The sequence below is a fragment of the Cibotium barometz genome, chromosome 6 (genome assembly GCF_041138505.1).
Source record: "Cibotium barometz isolate CiBa-2024 chromosome 6, ASM4113850v1, whole genome shotgun sequence".
Classification (NCBI taxonomy): Eukaryota; Viridiplantae; Streptophyta; class Polypodiopsida; order Cyatheales; family Cibotiaceae; genus Cibotium; species Cibotium barometz.
This window is the reverse complement of record NC_141051.1, coordinates 3093074-3117727: the sequence shown is the minus strand read 5'-3', so window position 1 is coordinate 3117727 and position 24654 is coordinate 3093074. Positions and strand designations below refer to the sequence as shown.

Here is a 24654-nt window from a genome sequence, read left to right as displayed (position 1 = left end):
ACAACTACTTAATACATAAGCTACAACATTTACTTTTCGTGGTTGATATAAAATGAGGGGTATATTTAAGAATACCTCTAGAGACAGTAACAATGTGCACATAGTACAAAAGCTCACATAGTACAAAAGCTTAAGGAAAAAAACACATGACTTGGGAGCATATGATTTTATGAGTGGTAGCTTTTCAGGCAACAAAAGGGCAGTCCATTAACCTTGAAAACATTAACTTTTCAGGCAACAAAAGGGCAGTCCATTAACTTTTCGTATGAAAACTTGAAAACATTCTTTTCATAATAATGACTAAAAGCAGTTACATATCAAACATTTGCACTGGCCATTGCCGCAAGACCCCTGTTGCCCCCACAGCTACCATCTCAAGTGAAATATCAATGCTTCTATGTCTAGAACTTCGAGCTATGCTGATTCTACCTTCCAGAAACAAAGCAGGCGAAGAAGCTGTACCAACACTTTCAGCTTTGGCTGTATGCTCTGCAAGCCTCTGCGCCACAGACAGGTAGACAGGCTCTCGAAATGTAAGAAGCGTTTGGGACCAATGTGTCTTCGGAGAATGAGGAGAAGTGGACAATAGGACGGGGTTTTCTTGACAAAACCGGCCCGTGAAGCGAGTGTCAAACCACAGCACTAGTCCATAACACCAAAAACATTCATCATTTTTCTGTGTCACTCTGCCATTACAGTCCAGTGTTTGCTCTGCAGACTCTTGCAGGGGACTCATGCATGGTTTTAACTCAAACGAGGCCGTGAAGTCAACATCCTGTTCTGTCATAGTGGCGAGGTCGAATACCTGGCATAAGCAGTGCCTTAAGTAAAAGAATTATGGGTATGATCAGACACACAGATAAAAGTAAAAGAATTATGGGTATGATCAGTACCTGAAGCAGGCAGGCATCCGTGACTACATCCTTGCTTTCTAATGCATCCACTATGAGTGATGAAGCAGCGTCGTCAAGAACTTCTCTTCCAATACACCTCATATCAAATCCATAAACGTTCTCCCAGAAAGGTAGACTGGTCCCTCCTACTCCAAACCCTGCAACATACTATCAGCACATAAAACACAACTGAATCACCTCTTGTGAAGGTATAACACAAAAACTCTTAAACAGACCTTGTACAGCTTCACTCACCATTTCAGCTACATCAGGAAGAATTGCACCTCCCGGCTTTAACCATCGATCTCGTGCAAAGAGAACAGAGTTGAGCATGGACTCAAACAAAAGGCAGTAGCCCATCCACTCACTCACCAACACATCCACCTGGGCACTTTCTATTAAGCTTCCAAGGTCCAGTTCTTCTATCATCCCTTGAACTACCTTGATCACTCCCTCTTTCCTGCAACCACCACTTTCCTCTATGTGTTCACTACAGTAACCATTTGCTTTGGCCACCTGGCAACAGGATTTTTAAAAAAGGCACTATGAGACGAGTATCAGGCACCCAAGAAATAGCGTATGCAAACAACGCTTACATCCTTGATATCGTGCTACAAAAAACACCAGAATCACAAACAAAAAGGTAAACAGTGACAAGTGCAGACAAAAACCTACTTGCTGTGCCATGAGAGACATCTTTTTGCTTCCTTCCACTGCTATTACTTTCTTAGCTCCAGCCTTTGCTGCGAACAAACTGCAACCAGTACAGTGAAGAAAGAGACTCAAGACCCCCACTCAAAATATCCCCTTGTTGGCAGGGAGTTCCCTGCCTCAGTAAATTGCAACCAGTACAGTGAAGAAAGAGACTCAAGACCCCCACTCAAAATATCCCCTTGTTGGCAGGGAGTTCCCTGCCTCAGTAAATTGCACACACACACACACCTTAATATGCCTGTTCCGCATCCCAAATCCATCACCACTGCACCTTCAATCAATGATGAATTCCTTGTTATGGCATGTTCATAAGCGTCTGTTCGAATCTGCAAACACATCACCGCTGTCAAAAACACGATTTTATCTACACAAGTCATGACTGAAAGCATGAAAAGCAGCTTCTGATGAAGGCATACCTTGTCACTAAGCATTTCTCTGTGAATGCCAAAGGTGCTATAAGAACCAAAATAACTCTGATTGATGCTGAATCTCTCTTTTGCAGCAACTTCTGCAAAAGAGACTTTTAGATTGTTCTTCTGCTTCTTCTTTGCCAAAGGAAGCACATTCTCTGTAGCTACTCCTAATTTCTCTAAGGTGGAGGAGCCGGTGTTGGCCACTTCCACCTCTTGAAAGTGGCCATTTCCAAAACCATTTTCAGCTAACAATCCAGGCAACTCCTTTCCCCTTACAACTATTGTTTCACTTGTACGCAAATCATCAATGGTCACTGCTTTCACCTCATTGGTTGCACATTCAATAAGACCCTCTGCGACACTTTGATCACTTGCCGTTAGCATGAAGCGCTCCATATCTTTGTCATCTAACAAATCCACAACATCTTTATCTAACAACATTTGTTCATCGGTATCATCATCTATGTCCACTTCAAAACTGTATAAAAGTGGGTCACTCTCCAAAAAAGGAGTCAAATACTTGTCATCTTGCCAAGGATGTTTGCCACACGTAGGACCATGCTCTCCGTTCATGCATTTGTCATACTCCTGACAAACATGTAAGTTGCTCTCTATGATCCTTCCAGTATGATTCACAGTTTTCAGGTGCTGAAGGAGAGCAACTTGAGATTCTAGCACAAGTCCACAACTCCAGCATGTCTTGCATGCCACCTACATCAACAAAATACTGAATATTCATCAGCAAACCACTCCTCTCTCTCTCTCTCTCTCTCTCTCTCTCTCTCTCTCTCTCTCTCTCGAGTCACTTCGGAACGGGACTCACGCACTTCGATGTACCCGACGTCCCCAGCCCACCGGACGCCAACCATGATCCTCCCATCAGCTCCAGATCCAAGACATGCTCCACCGCCACCACACCGCCACCTCATGTACCGTGACACAAGGGGATCTCTTGGCCATACTCAGTAAGCCGATGCTCGACATACTTGAGAGGTGTGTACCCTCTACTCGAGGATGATGTGCCCCTGGTGCTTCTTTTTCTCAAGCACTCCATGATGAGATTCTCTTGTACTAGTGCTTATATATCCCATGTACTCCCACATGATGATCATTGTATCAACCTCTACTTTCAAAGAGCTATGTTAGTTGTACTTGTTTTGTTTTCCTTTTCCATGATGAGACAAACCACGGATAGCATTGTATTACTTTGGTCTCATAGACCCAGTGGGTCTTTAGAAGACATTCAGTACAACTTTCTTTCTTTCTCAGCTCAATCCATCCTCCCACCACCTTTGCCGAATAAAGACTGGGAGAGCTAAGAACATCCACCAAAGGAGCACATCAGCAAGGTATGCACCATAGGGGAGGTAGAGGAGGCCAGCTGTATGTTCAGAATCCAAATGCCTAGCGTATTATGAGATATAGGGGAGATCTGCCTCCTCCGGAAGGGGTTTGGCCCACTAGCTCAAGTGATGCAGTATGTGTTATCTCCCGATAGGCCTAGGGTTATGTTAGGGTTAGGGATAGGGACATCAACTAACCCAAGTTAGGGTTAGGGCTTAGCTAGGGTATTGAGACCTTATTGGTTTCAAACGTGGGCTAAGAGTGCTACCAAGATGAGGTCTAGATTGGCTAAGAGCTTATAATTAATAGCCTAGGGCTAATAGTGGCTAAAAGCTTACAAATAAAGCACAAAGCTTATAGATAAATCAAGGGCCAATAATAGCCAAGTTATTGCATTATAAGTGACCTTGGGGGCACTTATGAGTTATTGACGAATCCACGTGGTAGACAGAGGGCTACCACGGGCGTGCAAGACCTCATGGCCATGGAGCTGCAAGGTGGGTGATTCGGCCTGGTGGTATGGGACTCTAGGTTGGGGCCATCAGTACCAACCAAGCTCGCAGCAATCAAACCTCGAGCTCGGGGTGAGTCCGGAGGACTCTATGGTTGGGTGGTGAGTCCCTAGCCACAATCTATATATACCTAGATGAATCCATGAACATGTCCAAATTCACCTTTTAGGAATGTGCATGTTATATACTCATGGTAGTCAACCCACAAGACTATATAACTATCAACTCCATTACGCATAGTATGGACTAGATACTCCGACATCCCCACTAACGTCATTAGTGCCCAATAGTGGGTGTAGAACTCTGTATCAAGATATGCTCTCACACACGCACTCCACACACACACACACACACACATAAGAGCATATATTCACACAAAGCCCTTCGTACTGAGTTTCTGTCAAACCTCCGGAGATGCAAGGCAGACTCAGCCATAATGAAGCCTTGCACTAAGGGAAGTAGCAAATAGAAAGAATTAGTACAACAAATAAGTAGTTGATAGGGCAAATGCACCGCTAAAGATAGAAAGAATAAGCACAATATCAACTGGCCGCAACTCGGACGAGAACTTCACAATGTGAAATCTGCATGTCCGCTAATACGGCTGAATTATATACCTAGATGAATCCAGGAACATGCCCAAATTTACCTTTTAGGAACGTGCATGTTATATACTCATGGTAGTCAATCCACAAGACTATATAACTATCAACTCCATTATGCATAGTATGGAATAGATACTACGACATCCCCACTAACGTCATCAGCCACAATCTATCATGGTCATGCGATGTGTATGATGTCAGGTCTATGAAACCTCATTAGGGTTTTGGTTCTAGGTTAGATGATCCTTGGGCGTGGTCTGAGAAGGCCTTATATTGGCATCAAAGCATGGATCTAACGAGTGCTAGAACCCGAGGCATGGAAGATGTACAAGGCAGTACCCTCATGGGGGCTGTTTTGGCAAGAAAGCCATAGTTTCTCCGTATGGATGTGAGGCAAAGTCTCCACGGATGTGCAAGGATCTGAAAGAAGGGGAACAAGCAACCTTCATACAGGCTGGACAGCAGCTTCAATATGCACGTAAGGTCTTGATTTTTGCCCAGAAATTGTCCCCATACGCCTGCAAGACGGAAGGCAGTCAAAAGCAAGCCTTTCATGGCTGGAATCTCTCAGCAAAGGTCAAGCAGCAGAGAAAAAAGGGTTTGGGAGATAGAAGGTGGCCACAAAAGTGGGCAGCAACAAGGGGCAGACACTTGGCAAGGGGCAGACCTGAGGGCACATGAATTAAGGCCAGCCGGTAGGGGAGTGGAGCGATTAGTTCAGGTCAACTCTCAGGGAAGAAAAGCACCGTGTCTAGGGACAGGAGGGTCGCCAGATCAGGCCAGCCATGGGAGGTGCAGTGCGCAAGCAACAAGGTCTCCGTATCCTAACCCGGGTTAGTCCATGTCCCTAGCCCCAATCCCAAGCTTGTAATTTTAAGCCCCAACTTTTCAAAAAGCACAAAAATAAAGCAAGGGTGTTTTTTTTTAACCTCAATACCCCTAAAGATGCAAACTTTGCTTCAGCCCTCTCATCCACCCTAAAATCCTTTCTGTAACCTTTCACTTCTTTCCGACCCGTAACCCGTTAGCTTTTTGTCACTGCTTTTTTCCAAGTTAGCACGCACAATTTCGTGTGCACCGAAGATGTACGGAGTCAATGGGCAATAATTACGTGAAGTCATCCAACAGCAATATTGACGTGGTGTGGGTCGGCGATGACAACTTTAAGCAGCTAAAAAGATAAACAAGAGAGCATTATCAAGGATCCCTTGAGGGAGGATAGTGTCCGACCTAAGGATTCAGGTGTGTAGAAATGAATTAGCATCAACATCTTGACATACAAGAAATGCAAGAAAAGAAATAAAGACTAATGACAAAATTAATGACAAAACTAGAGCATAATGACAAGCGGTTTAGAAAAAAGCTCACATTATAATCCATTAGATAGAGTGCCTTTTTTATAGGCTTGAGTACATCTCCATTAGCCATTAATCATGGCCCATAAGCTTGATTAAGATGCCCCTAATCTTTCCTTGATTTAAGCACCATCTCCCTTGAAGTGAGCACCCTCTTTCCCACCTTCAAGGTGCCTACTTTTGGCCTCCACATGGGCTGGCCATTCCACATAATAGTGCAATAGACCCAAATGTGACATTTCAAATATGTTCTCAATTGAGCTTTGAAAGTTGAAATTGCATCCTTATTATTCCCGGTCAACAACATGTCATCAACATAGTGTATGAGCACAATGAAAATCCCATGATTCTCTTTAACATAAGAGTGTGCTCTCAGTTGTACTATTCCTGAAGCACAATGAAAATCCCATGATTCTCTTTAACATAAGAGTGTGCTCTCAATTGTACTATTCTTGAAGCCTTGACTAACCAAATAGGAATGAATCTTCTCATACCAAGCTCTGGGAGCTTGTTTAAGACCATAAAGTGTTTTGCGAAGCTTACACACTTTACTTTCTTGGCCAAGCATCACAAAATCAATGGCCTGACTCATATAAACCTCTTCTTGCAAGTCCCAATGGAAAAAGGTTGTCTTGATATCCAAGTGGTGCACCTTTCATCTATGATGGGCAGCCAAAGCAACAACACATCTAATAGTGGACATGTGAGAAGTAGGTGCAAAAGTCTCATCATAATCTATGCCCTTCTAGTGGGCATAGGCTTTGGCAACAAGTCTAGCCTTGTACCTGTCAACGGTACCATCAGGCTTTCTCTTGACTTTATAGACCTATTTTGTAGCGATTGCCTTCTTGCCAAGAGGCAAATCCACTAAATCCGAAGTGTTATTCTTTTGAATAGCATAGATCTCCTGTTGCATGGCTTCTTGAGATTCTTCATAAGAATCCAGCTCATCTATCTACATGTTCTCGAGCATTTCTAGAACCTGCCCTTGTTCTACTCTACAAAGGAGCTCAAAGTTTACTCTCTTGCAATGTATGGACCAGCCAACGAGGCACTGTTCTAGCCTCTTCCAAAGCTGTCTGCTCTTCATGAACTGCTTCATCTATCTGCAATGGGCTGACTTTCAGCACTTACATGCTATCCATTGGGCATTTCTAGTGGCTGGTCATGTCTGACATCTATACGCAATGGGAGTTGTCCCTCAAACATATCTTGTGAGCCATTTTTGAAATCTCTACTGAATTCAGCCAATGGTTGTGCTGAATTTTCAGCAAATACAACATCTCTACTCTCAAAGATCCTCTGAGTGCGTGGATTGTAGAGACGGTATCCCTTGTTGCCATTGCTATAGCCCACAAATATGCATTTTACTACCTTGTCATCCAATTTGCCTTGTAATTGCGGAGGCACATGTGCATATGCAAGGCGTCCAAATGTCCAGAGGAAATCAACCTTAGGTTTTTTGTCATACCAAGCCTCAAATGGAGTGATGATCTTCAAAGTTTTCGTAGGGCGTCTATTCAAAACATGTGTAGCACACATGATTGCCTCCATCCAAAACTTATGAGGCAAACCCTTTCCTTTGACCATACATCTAGACATCTGCATTAAAGACCTGTTCTTTCTTTCCGCAATACCACTCTGTTGTGGTGTGTATGGCATAGTGCATTGATGCTTGATGCCTTTTTCAACCAAGTATGCTTTAAAAGCATCTGACATATTCCCCCTCCCTCGATCTGTACGTAGGGTCTGCACTTTGCAACCTGTCTCATTTTCAACCCTTGCAACATAATGCTGAAAACACATGAATACCTCAGATTTTGCTTTGAGAGGGTGCACCCAAGCAAATCTAGAGTAGTTGTCAATGTCAGACACAAAGTAAAGATGCGTTCCAAGTAATGGTGTCCTCATAGGACCACACACATCACTATGTACGAGCTATAATTTCCAGAGAGCCCTTACTGAACCATCTTTTGGGAAAGTATTACAACGTATTTTAGCAAGAATACATCCCTCACGTACATGTCTAAGAGGTAGCTCAAGATATGGCATATCTTGTACCATTTTATGCCTCTGCAAAAGCATCAGACTACCACTAGATTCTATCTTCTTCTCTTTGGACCATCTCTTCTTGCACTAATGTAGTGCCCTGGCTTTTTGCAATAATGACACTTGCCCTTCTTCTTGGGCTGATCTGCATCACTTTTTCCTTTGTTTGATGGTTGACCAAAATCAGCCTTAGACTGATGATAACCACCTTTTTCTTTGCCCTTGCCTTTGACATGAGTTGCAAAGGTCTAATCACTACCACGAACCATGAAAGACTTATTCTTCCTAGTTTGCTCTTCCTGCAGAAGCAAACTCACCAACTCCCAAACTTGAAAGGCTCCCTCTGTCACGAACCTGTGTTTTTCTCTTGACAATATGCAAGTGTGCACGGGGACATGGTGGATAGTGTGGACAGTGTGCAGGACTTTTATTAAACATTCACACTTGTGGCCAAATTATTAAAGTTCCCTTTTCAAAACCCCATGTGGGGGGGGGGGGGGGGGGGGGGCGGGGGGGAACAACGGTTTGGAGGGAACAAGGGGTTGAAAACCCAATTAAATAAAGAACTCCCTTTTTACCTAATCGTGGCTCTTAGGGGACCTATGCTATTATTGGAGAAAAACTCCTCTTTTGGAGGGAGTCGGGCAACTACACGCAGGTGTGTTTTTTCAAGAGCAGAAGACTGGCGGGCTGGTTGGGCTGCAGCATAGGGAGGTGTGCTTTTGGGGGCTGCAAGCGCAAGGTGAGACTGCTCTCTCTCTCTCCCACGCGTGGAATGCAGCACAGTGTTGGACTGCACTCTCTCTCTCTCTCTTTGGCTACAAGTCGGGCAGCATACACACGTGCTTTGGCTCTCTTAGTAAAGCGGACTGTACAGTAGGTTGGAAGGTTGACAGGCTGGCCGGGTAGCAACTCTTGCCCTCTTTTTCTTTGCAACAAACTGGAAGGCTGCCCAGCAGAGCGCACAGGACTGAAGTGCTCTCTCTCTCTCTCCCCCCCTTGGTGGGCCGGCGCACAGCTCGGCAGGGAGCACGAGCGCGCAGACTGCAGGCACCGCACAGCTCAGCAAGGAGCACAGGGCCGCAGCTCTGTCTCTCTCTTCCTGGGAAAGCTGCCGGACTGCAGCGCTCTCTCTCTCTCTCTCCCCCTTTGAGAACTGAGGAACTGGACTCGCTTCACGATACAGCAAGACACGTCTTTTTCTCTCTTTGGGTTATGGAGAAAGCACAGGGTTTTACTGTGGTAAACAGCCCTAGTTTTGGCACCGTGTTTGGACGGTGTCTCTGTGAGTTTCTCATGGAAACAGGACTTTGGTTTCGAGGAAACAGGCCTATGATTTATCGGATATAGGTCTTTGGTTTCATGAGGGAACATGTCTTTGGATTCATGGAAACATGTTTGTTTTTTTTTGGTTTCTCTAGGAGATAGGTCACATGCAGGCAGTGTAATATGCGGAAAAGAATCGGTAACTTCAATACTCAGAATTCAGCACTCTTTTCGTGATGGAAATTAACGCACAAACTGAAAGGAGAAATGCAGAAAATAGAGAGAGGTGGAGAGGACACAGTATTGGGTCCCAATTACCCTCTGTAGGGCCCCCACCACGGATAGTGTATTTGAGAAATCTGAAAGAAAATCAGCAATCTTGGACCTTTTCTTGGCTGGGAATACCCTGCCCTTGACCTGAATCCTTCACCCCTTTGCGAAGCACCCACTTGGCTTTGTCTAGCCTCTTATGCTTGAGCTCTTGGTGGAGAATGAGATGAATGAATGGGATTGTGGGCATCTCCTTTTATACTACCCAATCATGAGCAGTCGGCCAATACTAAAGCAATCGGCCAGCTCCATTTCTGCCCACGACTGAGATCACAGCATTAAATGCTGGAAAAAATACATAAACTGCTGCGCATCACTTTAATGCATGGCTGGGCACTCATGCACATGGGAAACAGGGCTGGGCACTTAGGCGCCTGCTGCCTAGGAGGCTGGGCACTGAATGCCCCCTGTTTTGAAGGCTGGGCAGCCTGTATGGGCTGATACGGGCTGCCCCATACTTGCCTTAAACCTCTCCAAGAGCTGGATAAGCAGTCGGCTACCCCTAGCCTGCCCCTGGGGTTGTCCTACAGCCCCCCCCATGGCCTACCCATGGCTGGTGGGTACAGCCAGGGCCTTCTTGGCCCTCATGGGGGTGGTTTCACACCATTCCCAATGCCCACACTAAGATCCGGGGTAACCCTATGGGCTGGCCCCTTGTCCTAACCACTATCTACTCAATGATCTGGCATCCGGTACCATACCAGATACACAGAACCACTGACATCATTCTAGAGGGAGAGACACAGCGCGGACTGGCACTGTTTCATGTGCAGGACAGTGCACCCCTGACCTTGGACTCATGTGCAGGACAATGCACACCTGACCTCGGACGACTGAGATGGATCCTTGGCTGACTCGTCCCGGACTAGGCTCACATGGGACAAGTTCACCATCCCAGGTCCTGCACCTTCTGTACAAAAATGTCTACGTGGCATCCAAGTGCGGGATGCACGTGACATCCCCTTCTGCTTAACTTGACGGAAGCTGCATAGCCTCCAAATAATCTGTCAATAACGCCGGATAGTCTTCGAAAAACTCTTTGTCGAGCCATACCGCTTCATGGGTTCCTCGGTCCTGAAACTTCGTGAGGAACTGTCGTAGTCTTCGGCCCGAGCCATGCTTGAAACGGTGCAAAAGGATCTGTTCTGGAACCATAAATTCTGCTTCATCCACAATGTCTGGTTCCGCTTCGTCTTTGACCTTTGAAGGGGGTGGACCTGCATATGGCTTTAACCAACTGACATGAAATACATCGTACATAGTCCAACTCGGAGGTAGCTTTAACTGCATAGACACCTCATTAATCTTTTTCCGGATGGGAAAAGGTCCGAAGCTCCTGAAAGACAACTTTGGACACCTGTTTCAGTCTTTGCTTCATAATCCGAAGATAAACCCAATCCCCTTCCGAAAACTTCATATCCCTTCGGTCTTTATTGGCCTGTCGAGTGTAGGCCTCTTGCGCTTTAGCCAATCTGCCTTTTACTGACTCTAAAATCTCCTGGTAAGACTATGTCACTCTGTTTCAAACAATGCCCTCCAAAAATGACTCGTAAACTTGGCATCTCGGTCTAATACTATGGTTCTAGGAATCCCGCCAATTGGGTACCAATGCCAAATGAACAACTGGGCAACATCCTCGGTAGTCACATTGGCCCTGCAAGGAATAAGCATAACAAATTTGCTAAACCTATCAACAATAGTTACGCACTGCGTATTACGCTTACTCGGACTGGGAGGCAGATTCATGACAAAGTCCATGGAAATGTCTTGGAAAGGATCCTCAAAAACTGGAAGGGCTGTAACAATCCTATCTTCTTTCCACGAGGAGCTTTCACCTTTTGACAAATGTCACAGCGTTGTACATATGTAAACACATCACGCCTCATCTTTGGCCAATAGTATTGCCGTTCCAATTTCTCCAAAGTCGAATTCATGTCCCTATGACCACCTGTAATGGCATCATGGACATCATGGAGAAGAGCTGCCCTGAACGACTTCATGACACACAGTCGGCCTTTGTAAAAAAGCCAACCATCGCGTATCAAAAAGTGGCATGGTCCTGTGGCATCCAATGCCTGTTCCCACTGTGTACTGAATTCCTCGAAATCCGCGTACGTGTGCTTCATGTCCTCTAGTCCTGTACCAACAAGATCAAGTCTAGTGGTCTGAATCGTAGACACTTGTCCCTTCCTGCTCAAAGCGTCGGCCACTGGATTGGCCTTTCCTAGAAGGTACTCAATCATACCACCGAACTGCTGGAATATCTGACTCCAGCGGTGTTGTCAATCACTCTACTATGCACTTGGCATTGTCTGGATCCAACGTAATGCCTGATGGTCAGTGCGAACCTCGAAGTCACGGCCATACAGAAAATGTTTCCAATGTTTCAAGGCCTGTATAACTGCTAGGAGTTCACAATCATAGACTGAGTAGTTCTTCTCGGCGGGCAGTAGCTTACGAGACATGTAAGCTACTTGATGACCATTCTGTTGCAATACACCTCCAATTGCGATGTTACTCGCACCGGTGATCACTTCAAATGGTTCGTCCCACGAGGCAAGTGCTAAACAAGGCGCTTCTGATAAAGCCACCTTGAGGTTTTGAAATGCCTCCAACGCTCGTGGAGTCATTCGAATCTTTTGCCTTCTTGTTTTCACCCCCTTTAGCAAATCGATGAGATCTGCCGAGAGGTCAGAAAACTTATCGATGTGGGTGGAATATGCCTGGCGTATAACCACAAATGATCTAATGTCATAGACTGTCTGAGGTACTTCCCAGTTGACAATCTCGGCCACTTTAGCCGGATCAAGTCGAATGCCTTCAGCACTAATTATATATCCCAAGTAATGCACCTGGAACAGATAAAATTCTAACTTCTTTTCATTGACATAAAGCTCGTTGCTTTCCAGCAACTTAAGGACTTTCTCCACATCAATGTCATGCTGTTCAACCGTAGCTGAAAATACCAGTATGTCGTCCAAAAATATGAACACACACTGTCCAATCAAATCCCGCAAAGCACGCATCATCATGCGGTTAAATGTAGCTGGGGCGTCAAGCCAAATGGCATGACCACAAATTCACAGTGGGTCCGTTCCGTACGGAAGGCTATCTTGGGGATGTCCCTGTCACCATTTGGCCACCCGAATGGTTCACTCTTGCTTTCACACTATGTACATATTGGATTGGTGTGACACGTGTCATGTTGTATAGTTAGATATGATATTCCGCTAGGACTTGATGTTATCATGCCCGGAATATCTGGAGGACTTGGCTCTCCGCTGGGACTTGTGCCTTTGTGTACATGCCCGGAAACGCCTGGAGGACTTGGCTTTCCGCTGGGACTTGTGCCTTTGTGTACATGCCCGGAAACGCCTAGAGGATTGGCTTTCCACTGGGTCTGGTATCGCATATACTTGCCTGGAAACGCCTGGTCTTATATGGTTTCATGAACGGAAATTGTTCATGCAAATGCTGCATTGCATAGCATCTTTATGTGCTTGCCTGCAAATGAAATTGCATGCTGTTTTCATGCCTGCATGACCTATGTGTAGTTCCGGGCTGGGGGACGCCCGCCCGTGAACCGTGCGTGTGAAACTGTCTGCTGACATGGTTGTGTGGCATGTGAACAGGTGGTAAGTATTACCCAATCTAGGCTCAAATAGCCCTTAGGACTTAGCCAATATTTATAAGTGAGTGCGTTCCCACTTCATTCACGTTTGGGCGCCCAAAAGTCACTTATAAATTATGACCGCTTCCAAGTTCACACTCACTAAAGTCCCGAGGCGGACAAAACTCAATGTCCAGGACCTGATCTTCCTTTTTGCTCATAAATGGGCATCTCTCCATGTCCTCTCACCTGATTGGACCCCAATTCACTTACTTATTAAGAGAAAATTCGTGTTTTCTCTTCATGAGGATTTTTGGAGGCTAAAAACTCTCTTTTTTCACCATTTCTCTCCATTTCCAAGCTCTCCATAGCCATACCCAACTTGCTTGGGTGTTTTCCAAGCTTCCAAGAGTGTTTCCAAGTGCTAATCACTCTCCTACTCACTCCCAATGACTGAAATTTAGCAAAACAGCTCTCATTTTTGCTGTAATTTCTGGTCTTTCTGCTGAAAACCCTAATTTCAGCCTTCCTTTCTCAAGTTGAACCATAGGGGAAGCTTTCCCATGATTCCCTTCATCCTCTTGAAGACTTTTGTCGCGAAGGATTGCGGCAAATCGAAGATATCAACACTTCTAAAGCTTCCAATGTGAAGGCTTCCGCTTGCAACAACTTCTATGAAGACTGGTAAGCTAATTGGACAATGTGTTGTCATTACTTATTCAGTAGAAGGACAGGACTCCTTGTTTAGCCGCCCTGTGTAGTATTTCTCGTCCTATGTGCTCTTGAAGATGTTGCTACCTTGCTTGGTAGAACATAGAGCCAATGGTAGAGAATATGGGCACTGAAGTCGGGCCGGGCATCAAGGCAGCTCCTTGGTGATCTACATCGACATACCATTGTTTTCTAAATGCTGAATTTCATATGCATTGGCATGGAGGATTTGGCAATGGATGCCCGTGAAGCTATGTATTGAATTTCTCCAATAGGAATACAATTTACTCAAGGGAGGGGTCGGTCGTTCCGGCTCATTGTGTGTCTCTTGTCAATTCAGCAATTTACTTCTTGTATATGAGCAAGTGTCCTTTAAATCTTAGTGTATTTAAGTGTATTGATTAGCATTGTGTTCAACCAAGTCACAGTCCCCCCTCCACAATCCGTACCTGGTGGTACCCACTCTTTAAATCCAGTTTTGAGAACACCTTTGCTCCATTCAGCCTCTCGAGAATATAGTCAATTCGAGGCATCGGGAATCTGCTCTTGATAGTCAGCTTGTTGAGTGCATAATAATCAACACACAAACGGGAAGACCCATCTTTCTTCTTGACAAACAAGATCGGTGCTGCAAATGGCGACAGGCTGGGACGGATGAAGCCACTTGCAACAATTCTTGGAGTTGGCGGTCCAACTCCGATTCCATTGCCTTAGAAAGGCGCGGAAACTTGCTCGGGGGTTCCGAGCCTGGGAGGAGGTCAATCTTGTGGTCCTCCGGTCTAGACGGGGGGAGCTAGGGAGGGAGGCTGTCCCGAAGAAAAATCTTCTGAAACTTTTCATGGAGAACCGAGTACTTCTCGGAAGCACTGGCCACCGTCTGGGCTGTCTGGATGTAAATCATTGCACACTGTGCGCCTTTCCTGACTGCTCGCTTAGCCTGCAAGTGGCTTGTGAGCGAAAAGTTCGGAATTCCTGGCTCACACTTAATGGTCACCGGGGCGTTTGACACATTCCGATTGATCTTGAACATGTGCTTGTCCCACTTGACATCAGGGAGAAACTTGTGAAACGACTGAATATCCAAAATTATGTCTGCTCCTACAAGAGGAGCAACCATAAAGTCACGCACAAACTCTATGCCCTGAATCACTAACTTAGCACCTAGAGCTTCATACTTGACGCTCGTTGTCATGCCATGCTAAAACCCTCACCCTGTTTGTCCACCGAAGTCAGCTCGAAATGGGCACGCCTAGCGGCCTGTTCCATGACAACAACACATCCTCCGTGCTGCCGCTGTCAAACAAGATGACGACTCTCTGGCCACCTATGTAGCCAAAGGACTTGAGCAATTCGTTGCGCTCATACTCTTGGTCATGGGCGCCCTTCTGCTTATCTTCGAGCTCCCGGCTAATAATTGCTCCAACTGAAGCACCGGGGTTTGAAGAACTAGTAGTAGCCGCTGGGGTCTGTATGGGAGCTGAGCTCACCACGCAAGCTGTGGAGGCGGCGGCGGCGGCGGGCTTTGGAGGCTTCTTCAGACAATCCCGAGAAGTATGTCCTTTTGTATGACAAAAGAAACATCTACCCTCCTTGTACTGAGAAAGCTCCTCAGCACTCAACTTGCCACCTGTCTTGCCTGCCTCCGCTTCCTGGTCTGGAGTCAGCTTTGACGCATTGTTCGAGTTCTTGGAGCCAGAGGCTCCCGGGCTCTGTCCTGGGGAAGACCCCGTCTAGTTTTGGCTTTTGGCCCCCGAGGCGTTAGCCTTGGGAGAAGCCGACTGGGAAGTCTTGGGCTTGCCACCAGTATGTTTCATTTCTGTACTCTGCGCAAGCGAGAGTGCGTCCTCAAAGGTGGCTGGCCTAAACATACGCACCTCCCATTGGATTTGCGTGTCCAGGCCATACAAAAACTGCCATTTCTTGTCCGTATCAAATAAACCTAATTGCACACATAAAGTCGAAATTTTATTGGCAAACTGAAGAACTGGTTGCGCGTTCTGACGTGCTCCCCTAAACTCGTCTTCGAGTCGCTCAAGGTAGTGGGGCGGTAGAAACCGCTACTTAAGGTCGCGGACGAACTCGTCCCACACATAAGCTGCCATACCTGCTCTGGTGTGGGCATGAGCCCACTGAGTCCACCAAGGAATGGCCTCACCTTCCAAGTACCAACTGGCTAAGATCACTCTATTAGTATCTGTTTTCCTAACTACGGTAAAGTAAGCTTCAAATTGATGTAACCATGAATAAAGAGTTGTGGGATCGAGCTTACCATTATACTTACTGAAGTTCATTTTCTCGAGAAAATGATTCGAGGGCGCCGCCGGTGTCAATATGGCGTCCAGTGCTTTGAGGTAACGCTCGTATTCCACGCGTCGCATGGCTTCGTCTTCTCGTTGTCGGATCTCCAATGCACGCATCTGCAACTCAAGCAAAGAGCTTGGCTGCGGCTGTGACCCCACGAGAGGGTCCCTGTGTCGAGGATCTGGTATGTGGGATACGGAAGGAGAGGGAGGAGGAGATGGAAAACGCGACGCTGGAGAGCGGGTACGCTCCTCCAGAGCCAAGATCTGCACCTTCTATTCATCCAACTTGGCTGTCTGTTTTGCGATTGCTCGCATCATCTGCTGGAACATGTCTGTGACACTCAAGCCTGGTGCCCTAGCTGGGCTGCCTGGTGCACTCTGGCCCCATGGTTCTTGGTCTCTCTCGTCGTCGGAGCTCGCCATAACAGGAAAATGCAATTCCTTTCCGGAACGCAATCTGACCATCCACTATCTGTGTGGGAGACTTCCGGAGGCTTCCGGAGGCTAAAAACCAACCGTCCTCGAGGGACAGAAGTCACTCCGAAAGGGGTAGTCCACCGGCGTCTAAAAACCAACCACACGAGCGAGAAAAAATTCTGGTTTCTTTGCTGAATCTTTGTACTTGAAGTAGGCTCTGATACCACTTTAATATGCGGAAGCTTCGGAGAAGAATCGGTAACTTCAATACTCATAATTCAGCACTGTTTTCGCGACGAAAATTAACGCACAAACTGAAAGGAGAAGTGCAGAAAATAGAGAGAGGGAGAGGGAGAGGTGGAGAGGACACAGTATTGGGTCCCAATTACCCCTACCACGGATGGTGTATTTGCTTTATTAGAATGATGAGAAATCTAAAAGAAAATACAGCAATCTTGGACCTTTTCTTGGCTGGGAATACCCTGCCCTTGACCTGAATCCTTCACCCCTTTGCTAAGCACCCTCTTGGCTTTGTCTAGCCTCTTATGCTTGAGCTCTTGGTGGAGAATGAGATGAATGAATGGGATTGTGGGCATCTCCTTTTATACTACCCAATCATGAGCAGTCGGCTAGTACTAAAGCAGTCGGCCAGCTCCATTTCTGCCCACGACTGAGATCACAGCATTAAATGCTGGAAAAAATACATAAACTGCTGCGCATCACTTTAATGCATGGCTGGGCACTCATGCGCATGGGAAACAGGGCTGGGCACTTAGGCACCTGCTGCCTAGGAGGCTGGGCACTGAATGCCCCCTGTTTTGGAGGCTGGGCTGCCCCATACTTGCCTTAAACCTCTCCAAGAGCTGGATAAGCAGTCGGCTACCCCTGGCCTGCCCCTGGGGCTGTCCTACAGCCCCCCCATGGCCTACCCATGGCTGGTGGGTACAGCCAGGGCCTTCCTGGCCTCATGGGGGTGGTTTCACACCATTCCCAATGCCCACACTAAGATCAGGGGCAGCCCTATGGGCTGGCCCCTTGTCCTAACCACTATCTACTCAGTGATCTAGCATCCGGTACCATACCAGATACACAGAACCACTGACATCATTCTAGAGGGAGACTCACAGCGCTTGCACACCTGACCTCGGACGACTAAGATGGATCCCTGGCTGACTCGTCCCAGACTGGGCTCACATGGGATCAGTTCACCATCCCAGGTCCTGCACCTTCTGTACAGAAATGTCTACGTGGCATCCAAGTGCGGGATGCACGTGACAGGCAATGGGTACAGGAATGGACACATGTTTGGTACAGCCTTGCTACTGATTGGACAAGGGTTCGGGAATCCATGGCTGAGATGGATAGTACCCTTGTAAGGCAGAGAGGGTTGGTACAGAGAGGGTTGGTACACGTGTGTCAATTGTATGGTTTACTGTGCTGTGATGCGAGTTCTCTTTTGGGAAACAATTTGGAGTCGTCGTTGTGATGTAGGAGCATTGGATGTGTCAGGGTGTGTTGCTGTTCATAGGGTGAGCGGCTATGGATGGTTGTGGCAGCCTTGATCATGGGAGAAAGCTTCTGTATGCAGGACTCAATGTGAAAGAGTCTTTTGATGTGAACAATAGTTGGAATTGTTTGTGGATGTCGAGTGATCAAGAGGCCATGATGCAGCGTCTTTGCAAGCTTCAAGAGTTCTACTGTGACGGCTGAGTTTTCAACCTTATTGTAATCAAATCTCTTATAATCAATTAAAGAAATACCGCAAGGGGCGCCACTGCGTTTTGGGGCCAATCAGTGTCCATATATTGTTTGCAGGAGCACTCTAGCTCCCCCTGTTTGTTTTCCTTTTCTTGGTCCTCAAAGGTGTTGAAGTGTTTTGTGTGCAAGTTTGTTTTTGCACCACCCTTTGGTTTCGTTTGAAGGCTGAAGGCCAGTTTACACCCTCATATACATCATAAGAGAAGTCTGGAAAGTCAAATAAGATTCTAGCAATAATTGCAAAGTCCTGGATATGAGTTCCTTCTCAAGAATGACATCATCGATATTGTGCAATTGCTACCGAAGATCCTGGATCTTCTTAAGATGGTCGGCCATACTCATATCCAAGTTCTCAAGCTTTTTCTTGAGATATGTAACTTTGGCCTCATTCTTTGCCTGATACATAGTCTCAAGTACATCCCAAGCTCTCTTCGAGGTCTTGCAAGATATGCGGAACAATAGATCTCTTGACAGACAAGGAGATCAACACCATAGCTTGGGCATCACGGCATCCCATCTCTTTTGCTCTTGAGTGGCAGCAACAACCGTGGGAGAAGTTGCCTGGGCACCTTTGAGGAGTGGCAAGAGCTACATCTGTTGGATGTACATCTTCACCATTTACATAACCCCAAAGGCCTTTAGCCACAAGAAGATTTCTAACCATAAAACTCCACAGGGAGTAGTTGCTGCCAACAAGTTTGTCCTTTTGGGACAAAACCCCAAATACGTCCGATGCATTATGAGCCATAGATTCTATAGAAAAGAAGCTTGTCCCACACTAGTGCCAAACACACTGCAGATAGTGCCCAGTGAATGCACCCAGAGATTGCGTAGTGGCTCAATATAACAAGTACCTGCAAGTATACGAGAAAAAGACAAAGTATAGGGTGCAAAGAATGTATTGGCGAGTATCCACACAAGAAAGAAATCGGTGAAGGGAGTTGATGTAGCACTTAGAAGCCTCTTTAGTGCTAAATCTTACACTGCGAACTCTTCCAAGGAAGCCAGAGCAAGGAAACTGTTTGGGCAGCAGCGTAGAGGTAGCAGCCATGCTCTGGAATGTCTGAACTTGCCCTTGGATCTCAACCGCAACAGTGGCGGTGACGGGCTGAGCCATCAGCTCGGCTGGGCAGTGCTCTCTCAAGTAGTGGGTTGGGCTCAATTAACTTTTGAATGACTGGAAAGGGACTGAAACTGGGGAGCAAGCGAGCTATGTCCTTGGCTGTGGTTGTCTCCTTGCATGGAATGAACATGCGAAACTTACTCAATAGTCATTAGATCCAGATGATGCGGGAAGAGGGCCTACCAATTCCATACTCATGTCGTGAAAAGGTCCCTCCCGAATAGGCACAGACTAAAGTAACCCTGCCTATTTTGTATGTGAAACTTTCACTTTTTGACATATCTAGCATGCTTGGACATGTTGGTAGACATCCCGTTGCATTTTGGGCCAGTAAAAAAACCTCTTAATTTCTCCAAGGTATTGTTGATACCTCTATGACCTTCGACAAGAGAGTCATGGGCATCATGGAGAAGGACTCAGCGCTTTTCTTGGCATACACAAAGGCGTTTCTTGAAAAACAACCAACTATCATGTATACTTTAGTGGCCTAGTTCTGAACTAAGGGCCAACTAATACTGAGTGTAACGGAAGGGCAGCTGTAACACGAAAATCTTATCAATCATGAAAGCTGATCAAACACATTAGCATGCCAGATCCAAATAAGAGAGAGAGAGAGAGAGAACAACTCTTCAGAGTACACCACACTAGGGGCCAGAAGATGGACTGACCCCTGCCCCTCCCCCTCCCCCTCCCCCTCCCTTATGGTTAGATTACCAAAAAGAAGTCTTCTTCAGATACAACCTTGCCATGACGGGCATCCTGACGCTCTAATACATCATCCTCCTCGTCATGCCTACGTTGGCGCCAATGCCCAGATCTAGGGCTGTTTTCCGGCGTAACACCTTCCACTTTGGATGGAACCTTCGCAGCAAGAACATACCTAGAAGGTGGAGAGACCACCGACAATGCATGAAGATCTTCTGCATCTCTCAAATGGGCTGAAAATCCCTCATCATCCCCACGAGCTGCATGTCGATGTACATCATCTCCTCAGGGCTGCATGCCCCCTCAAATTTGTTGCATAGGCTGCAAGCCCCCTCAAAACACTTGCTCGGGCTGCATGCCCACTTACATCACTTGGTCGGGCTGCATGCCCTCTTATATCACTGGTGCAGTTTGCATGACCTCTCACATCACTGGTGCGGCCTACATACCCTCTCATAACATCATCGGAGTTCCCTTCACAAGATAGTTTGCGAGGCTGTCGTGTGAAGACCCACTTGCCCTCATCATCGGAAACAACTTCGCCACGGCTTTTACAGCCAACTCTCGAGGTTTGTCGATTCCCATCTGTTGGGCGATTGCATCAAAAGTGACCACATCAGCCGTGACATGAGACTTCGATTCTATGACCCTCTGTACATCAGGATCTCTTTGCAAAGCACAGAGCTCTTCAAGCTCATTCATCAAGGCATCAATATCCTGCTTGCCTTTGCAGATAACAGTGGATCGTTACCCACCAAAGCCCCAATATGATCCCTGTCTCTATCTTATTCCCGCATGCGGCAAATACGGGTGATAGAGTCCTCCACAAAATGATCAGACTGGCTGGCCATAATGTATCTTTCAACTTTTTAGGAAGAAAAGGATTTTCCGTGCCCCGCAATCGCTCTCTACCAATTTCCCAAGTATGATACCGAATAGACTACAAGGGTGCAACAATGCCCCTACACAGACAGGAGGGCCACAAAGTCTTTCCACACGCTCACTGCCGCTTAAACCAAAGGTAACCTCTTTCGAGGCATGACAATAAGACGAGGGCTACCTCAGAATCCCGATAATGACTCCTTACAGCCATATCCAGCATCATATTAGGCACAACTGTGTAGAAAACCTGGCTCTGATACCAATGTAAACGGAAGGGGAGCAACTCAACATGGAAAATCTAATTAATCATGAAATCTGAAAATACACATAAGCATGCCATATAAAACACGATGACAAATATGCACAGTATACCACACTAGGGGCCAGAAGATGGGCTGACCCGGTTAGATTACCAAAAAGGAGTCTGCTTCCAATACAACTTTGCGGGTGCCCAGGATTCACCACTAGCTGCACTTGTTTCTTCCAATACAATATGAAAACAAGAAAACATCACATAATTTGAATTTGCTGACAATTCGCAGCACAAGTGAGCATTCTCGGCATCAAGCACATGCAGGACAACTATGGACAGTCCATAGCACTCCCACATCAGCCCGGGACAACTCAACATCATCATCTTCCTCCTGTCTGGCTCATAGAGCAAGTCGACCAGCCCTCAAAGGCTGTTTTCAGCAGTCGACCAGCCCTTAGTAGCCACAGAAGAAAGCGACCAGCAGTTGTGCGCAAGCATGCAAACCTCCGGTCGGAAGGAAAACTGTCTGGAAGCCCACGACCAGCTCTTCCTCCCTGTTTTTAACCTCTGTCCAGCCTCTATTCAAGCTGTAAATCCGCCGGTCAGCAGTGGAGAACATGCAGAAGGAGTCGGCCAGCTTCTCCCATGCATCCGGTGAACTTCAGTCGCGATGGATGGCTGTAGAAACTTGCCAACAGGCTGAAAACCAGCCGACCAGCCTTCATGCACCCCTGAAAAGCATGCGCCCCCCTCCATCTGGAGTTTTTGTCAATAATAGAGGCTTCCCTGCTGAAAATAGCCCACACGTGTGCTTTTCTGGTCCAGAAAGGGGCGCCTACATGAAAGAGGTCCAAATAATGTCCAGTGCCCGGTCTTTGGCCGCCACGTGTATTAAATAAGTCTTGCTCAATGTGTACTCACTTATAAGTTGTCTGGTCACTTATAAGTGAGTGTGAATCTGAATCCATAATTATTAACATGTGAACTCATAAAGCTGTAAATTGAGTTTTTGGGAATACTTACCACCTGCAAAACACATGTAGACCACCTATCAGTCCCAAATAGGTGTGCACACACGCGTCCAAAGGGTGCCCAGGCGTCCCCGGCCCCAAGGACAACACAGGCACAAACCCCAAGCATTGTCCAGGCAAACAAGATAAGTCATCAAAAGATAAAATAAAAGTCATGCACACACATGAGTGCAATTATATTGGAAGAAACACCCATCTGCTCAGTTGTATCCAATAAAATGTCCAAGGCTAATGATCCTTCCAAAACCTTCCCAGAACATAATTACACAAGACCTCCAAGATAGCTAGTCCCAGAGACTTTCATCATGTCAAGCTCCATGGCCATACATGTACACCATGTCAGGTCCCACAAGCCACACGTACTATCATGTCAGGCTACACCAGCCATACATGTACTGTCATGTCAAGCTCCATATGCTGTAACTCGCGGCAAGTGCCCGGGGGACTAGGGTCTTTGACACACTGGTTGATACCATCAATGCATATTAAAACACTTAAACATGGCCATAGCCTTAACACATCCATCATCACTTTGCATAAAACATAAAAGCTGGACAAAACATCCACAAATGCTGAAAATGGATCTTGCACATGTGACACCACATAGAGGCCGGAATGGGTCGACCCCCCCCACCCCCCCCCCCTTGGAGTATTTTATTACCCAAGGAAACTAATATCATGTACAAGCTTTGAGGGCCTTACTCTCCCCACGGGAGATGCCGGATTATCCATATACAAATGCCATAACACAGCCCAACATGAGGCTACCAAGCCGGAACATAGGTTGTAGAAATGCCGAGCCAACAATATAATCCATATACCTCCGTGTGGGTACTGATTCTTTCCCAAAAACCACGGGTCTTCATGCAATAGAGCTGGTACAGCAAGTACAACTCTCCATTCAGTCGGTACAGTAGGTACAATGGCTGGTACAACCGGTATAGTGGCTGGTACAACAGGTGCAATGGCTGGTACAACATGTACGACAAGTACAAATGCTGGTACAACATGTACAGTGACTAGTATAGTAGGTACAGTAGCTGGTACAACAGGTATAGTGGCTAGTATAGCAAGTACAGTGGCTGGTACAATCGATACAATGGCTGGTACAGTCGGTACAATAGGTGGTACAGCAAGTACAACAAGTACAAGGATTGGTACAGCCAGTACAGAGTCTAGTACAACAAGTACAAGGGCTTGTACAACCAATACAGTGGCTGGTACAGCAAGTACAAGGGCTGGTACAACAAGTACAAAAGCTAAAAATCATAATAAATGATTAAATACCCTTGCCTTCAGTATTTCTTCACGATGGAAGCTTCCAAAACAGTCCCCAATAGCCAGTATTCTTCATGGGCAGCCTTCAAGAGAGAGAAAAAGAGAGTAGCCATCATTAGGGCAGCCTGTAACGGTGGTAGAGGCTACTGTGCAGCAAGAGAGCCTCTATTAATGAAGAGAGAGGGCTCCAATTTATATATTTGGGCCTCCCACGAGCTAAAATGGCAAGAGAAGGCTACAATGACAAGTGGAGAGCCACACAATAGCTGAAGTGACAAGTGTGAGGCCACTTGTCTCACTTTGATCCACTTTCTAACAAGTGTCAGGCCACTTGTCTCACTTTGGTCCACTTTCTTGCCACATGTCCCAATCTAAGAGATGGGTCCTTCCATAAATCTTTCCTCTAAAAATATCCCAACTAGAAGACATTCTGTCATAGACACTTTGCCAACTCTTGGTATCTGCTCAATTCCAGATGACACGAACAGAATTTCCATCGGAGTTGGGCCAAAAATAGCAACTCTACTAAATTTTAGGAGTGTGGTCCTTTGTATTCTAGGATAATCCCCCATTCCCAAAGCTTGTACTTTCCAAATATTTAGACATCCTGCAGTCCACAAGACCCCTTTCATACTGGGAAATGTCAAGGCTGGTGACATATGCCACACAGACACCATGTCAGGCTACACCAGCCATACATGTATGTCATGTCAGGCTCCACATGCCACACATGAACAGTAGAAAAATAGAAGCTCTAAGGAATTTTGTGACACTTCTCTCAAGTGCTTTCCAACGAAGTGAGGCACCAGGAACAATTCGCCCCTCTCAAACCGTAGAGAGAAAGAGACGGGACAGCAACAAAACAGTCCAAGATCCATCGGGAACCTCCTACTGGAAGGGGAGGGACTTGTGGAGGAAGAAGACAGTGTAGAGCCACTTGTCTGGCAGCACCACGAGCAAGAAACACACCACCAACAGATGTTGTAGAAGAAAACGCAGCCAAAACACTTCAAAACCTGCCTCTGAAGAGCAAAACACCGCCTTCAGGACTGGCTGACAGCAACCAGAAGAGGGCAGGACCAGAAATGCAACAAGATACTGA

The 24654-nt window shown here is 46.4% G+C and overlaps 1 protein-coding gene across 1 annotated transcript in view; it reads right to left on the bottom strand.

Moving 5' to 3' along the window:
- Positions 1-258: 258 nt before the first annotated feature.
- PRMT3 (protein arginine methyltransferase 3) overlaps positions 259-24654 on the bottom strand; it is a 46383-nt gene continuing 21987 nt past the window's right edge. Inside the window, exons 2-7 of the mRNA XM_086799130.1 lie at positions 2024-2731; positions 1836-1933; positions 1569-1647; positions 1149-1409; positions 894-1061; positions 259-805 (exon numbers count right to left, since the gene is read on the bottom strand). Coding sequence (XP_086655256.1) covers positions 311-805; positions 894-1061; positions 1149-1409; positions 1569-1647; positions 1836-1933; positions 2024-2731 — 1809 coding nt within the window. The 3' untranslated portion in view covers positions 259-310. The remainder of the gene's footprint in view (positions 806-893; positions 1062-1148; positions 1410-1568; positions 1648-1835; positions 1934-2023; positions 2732-24654) is intronic.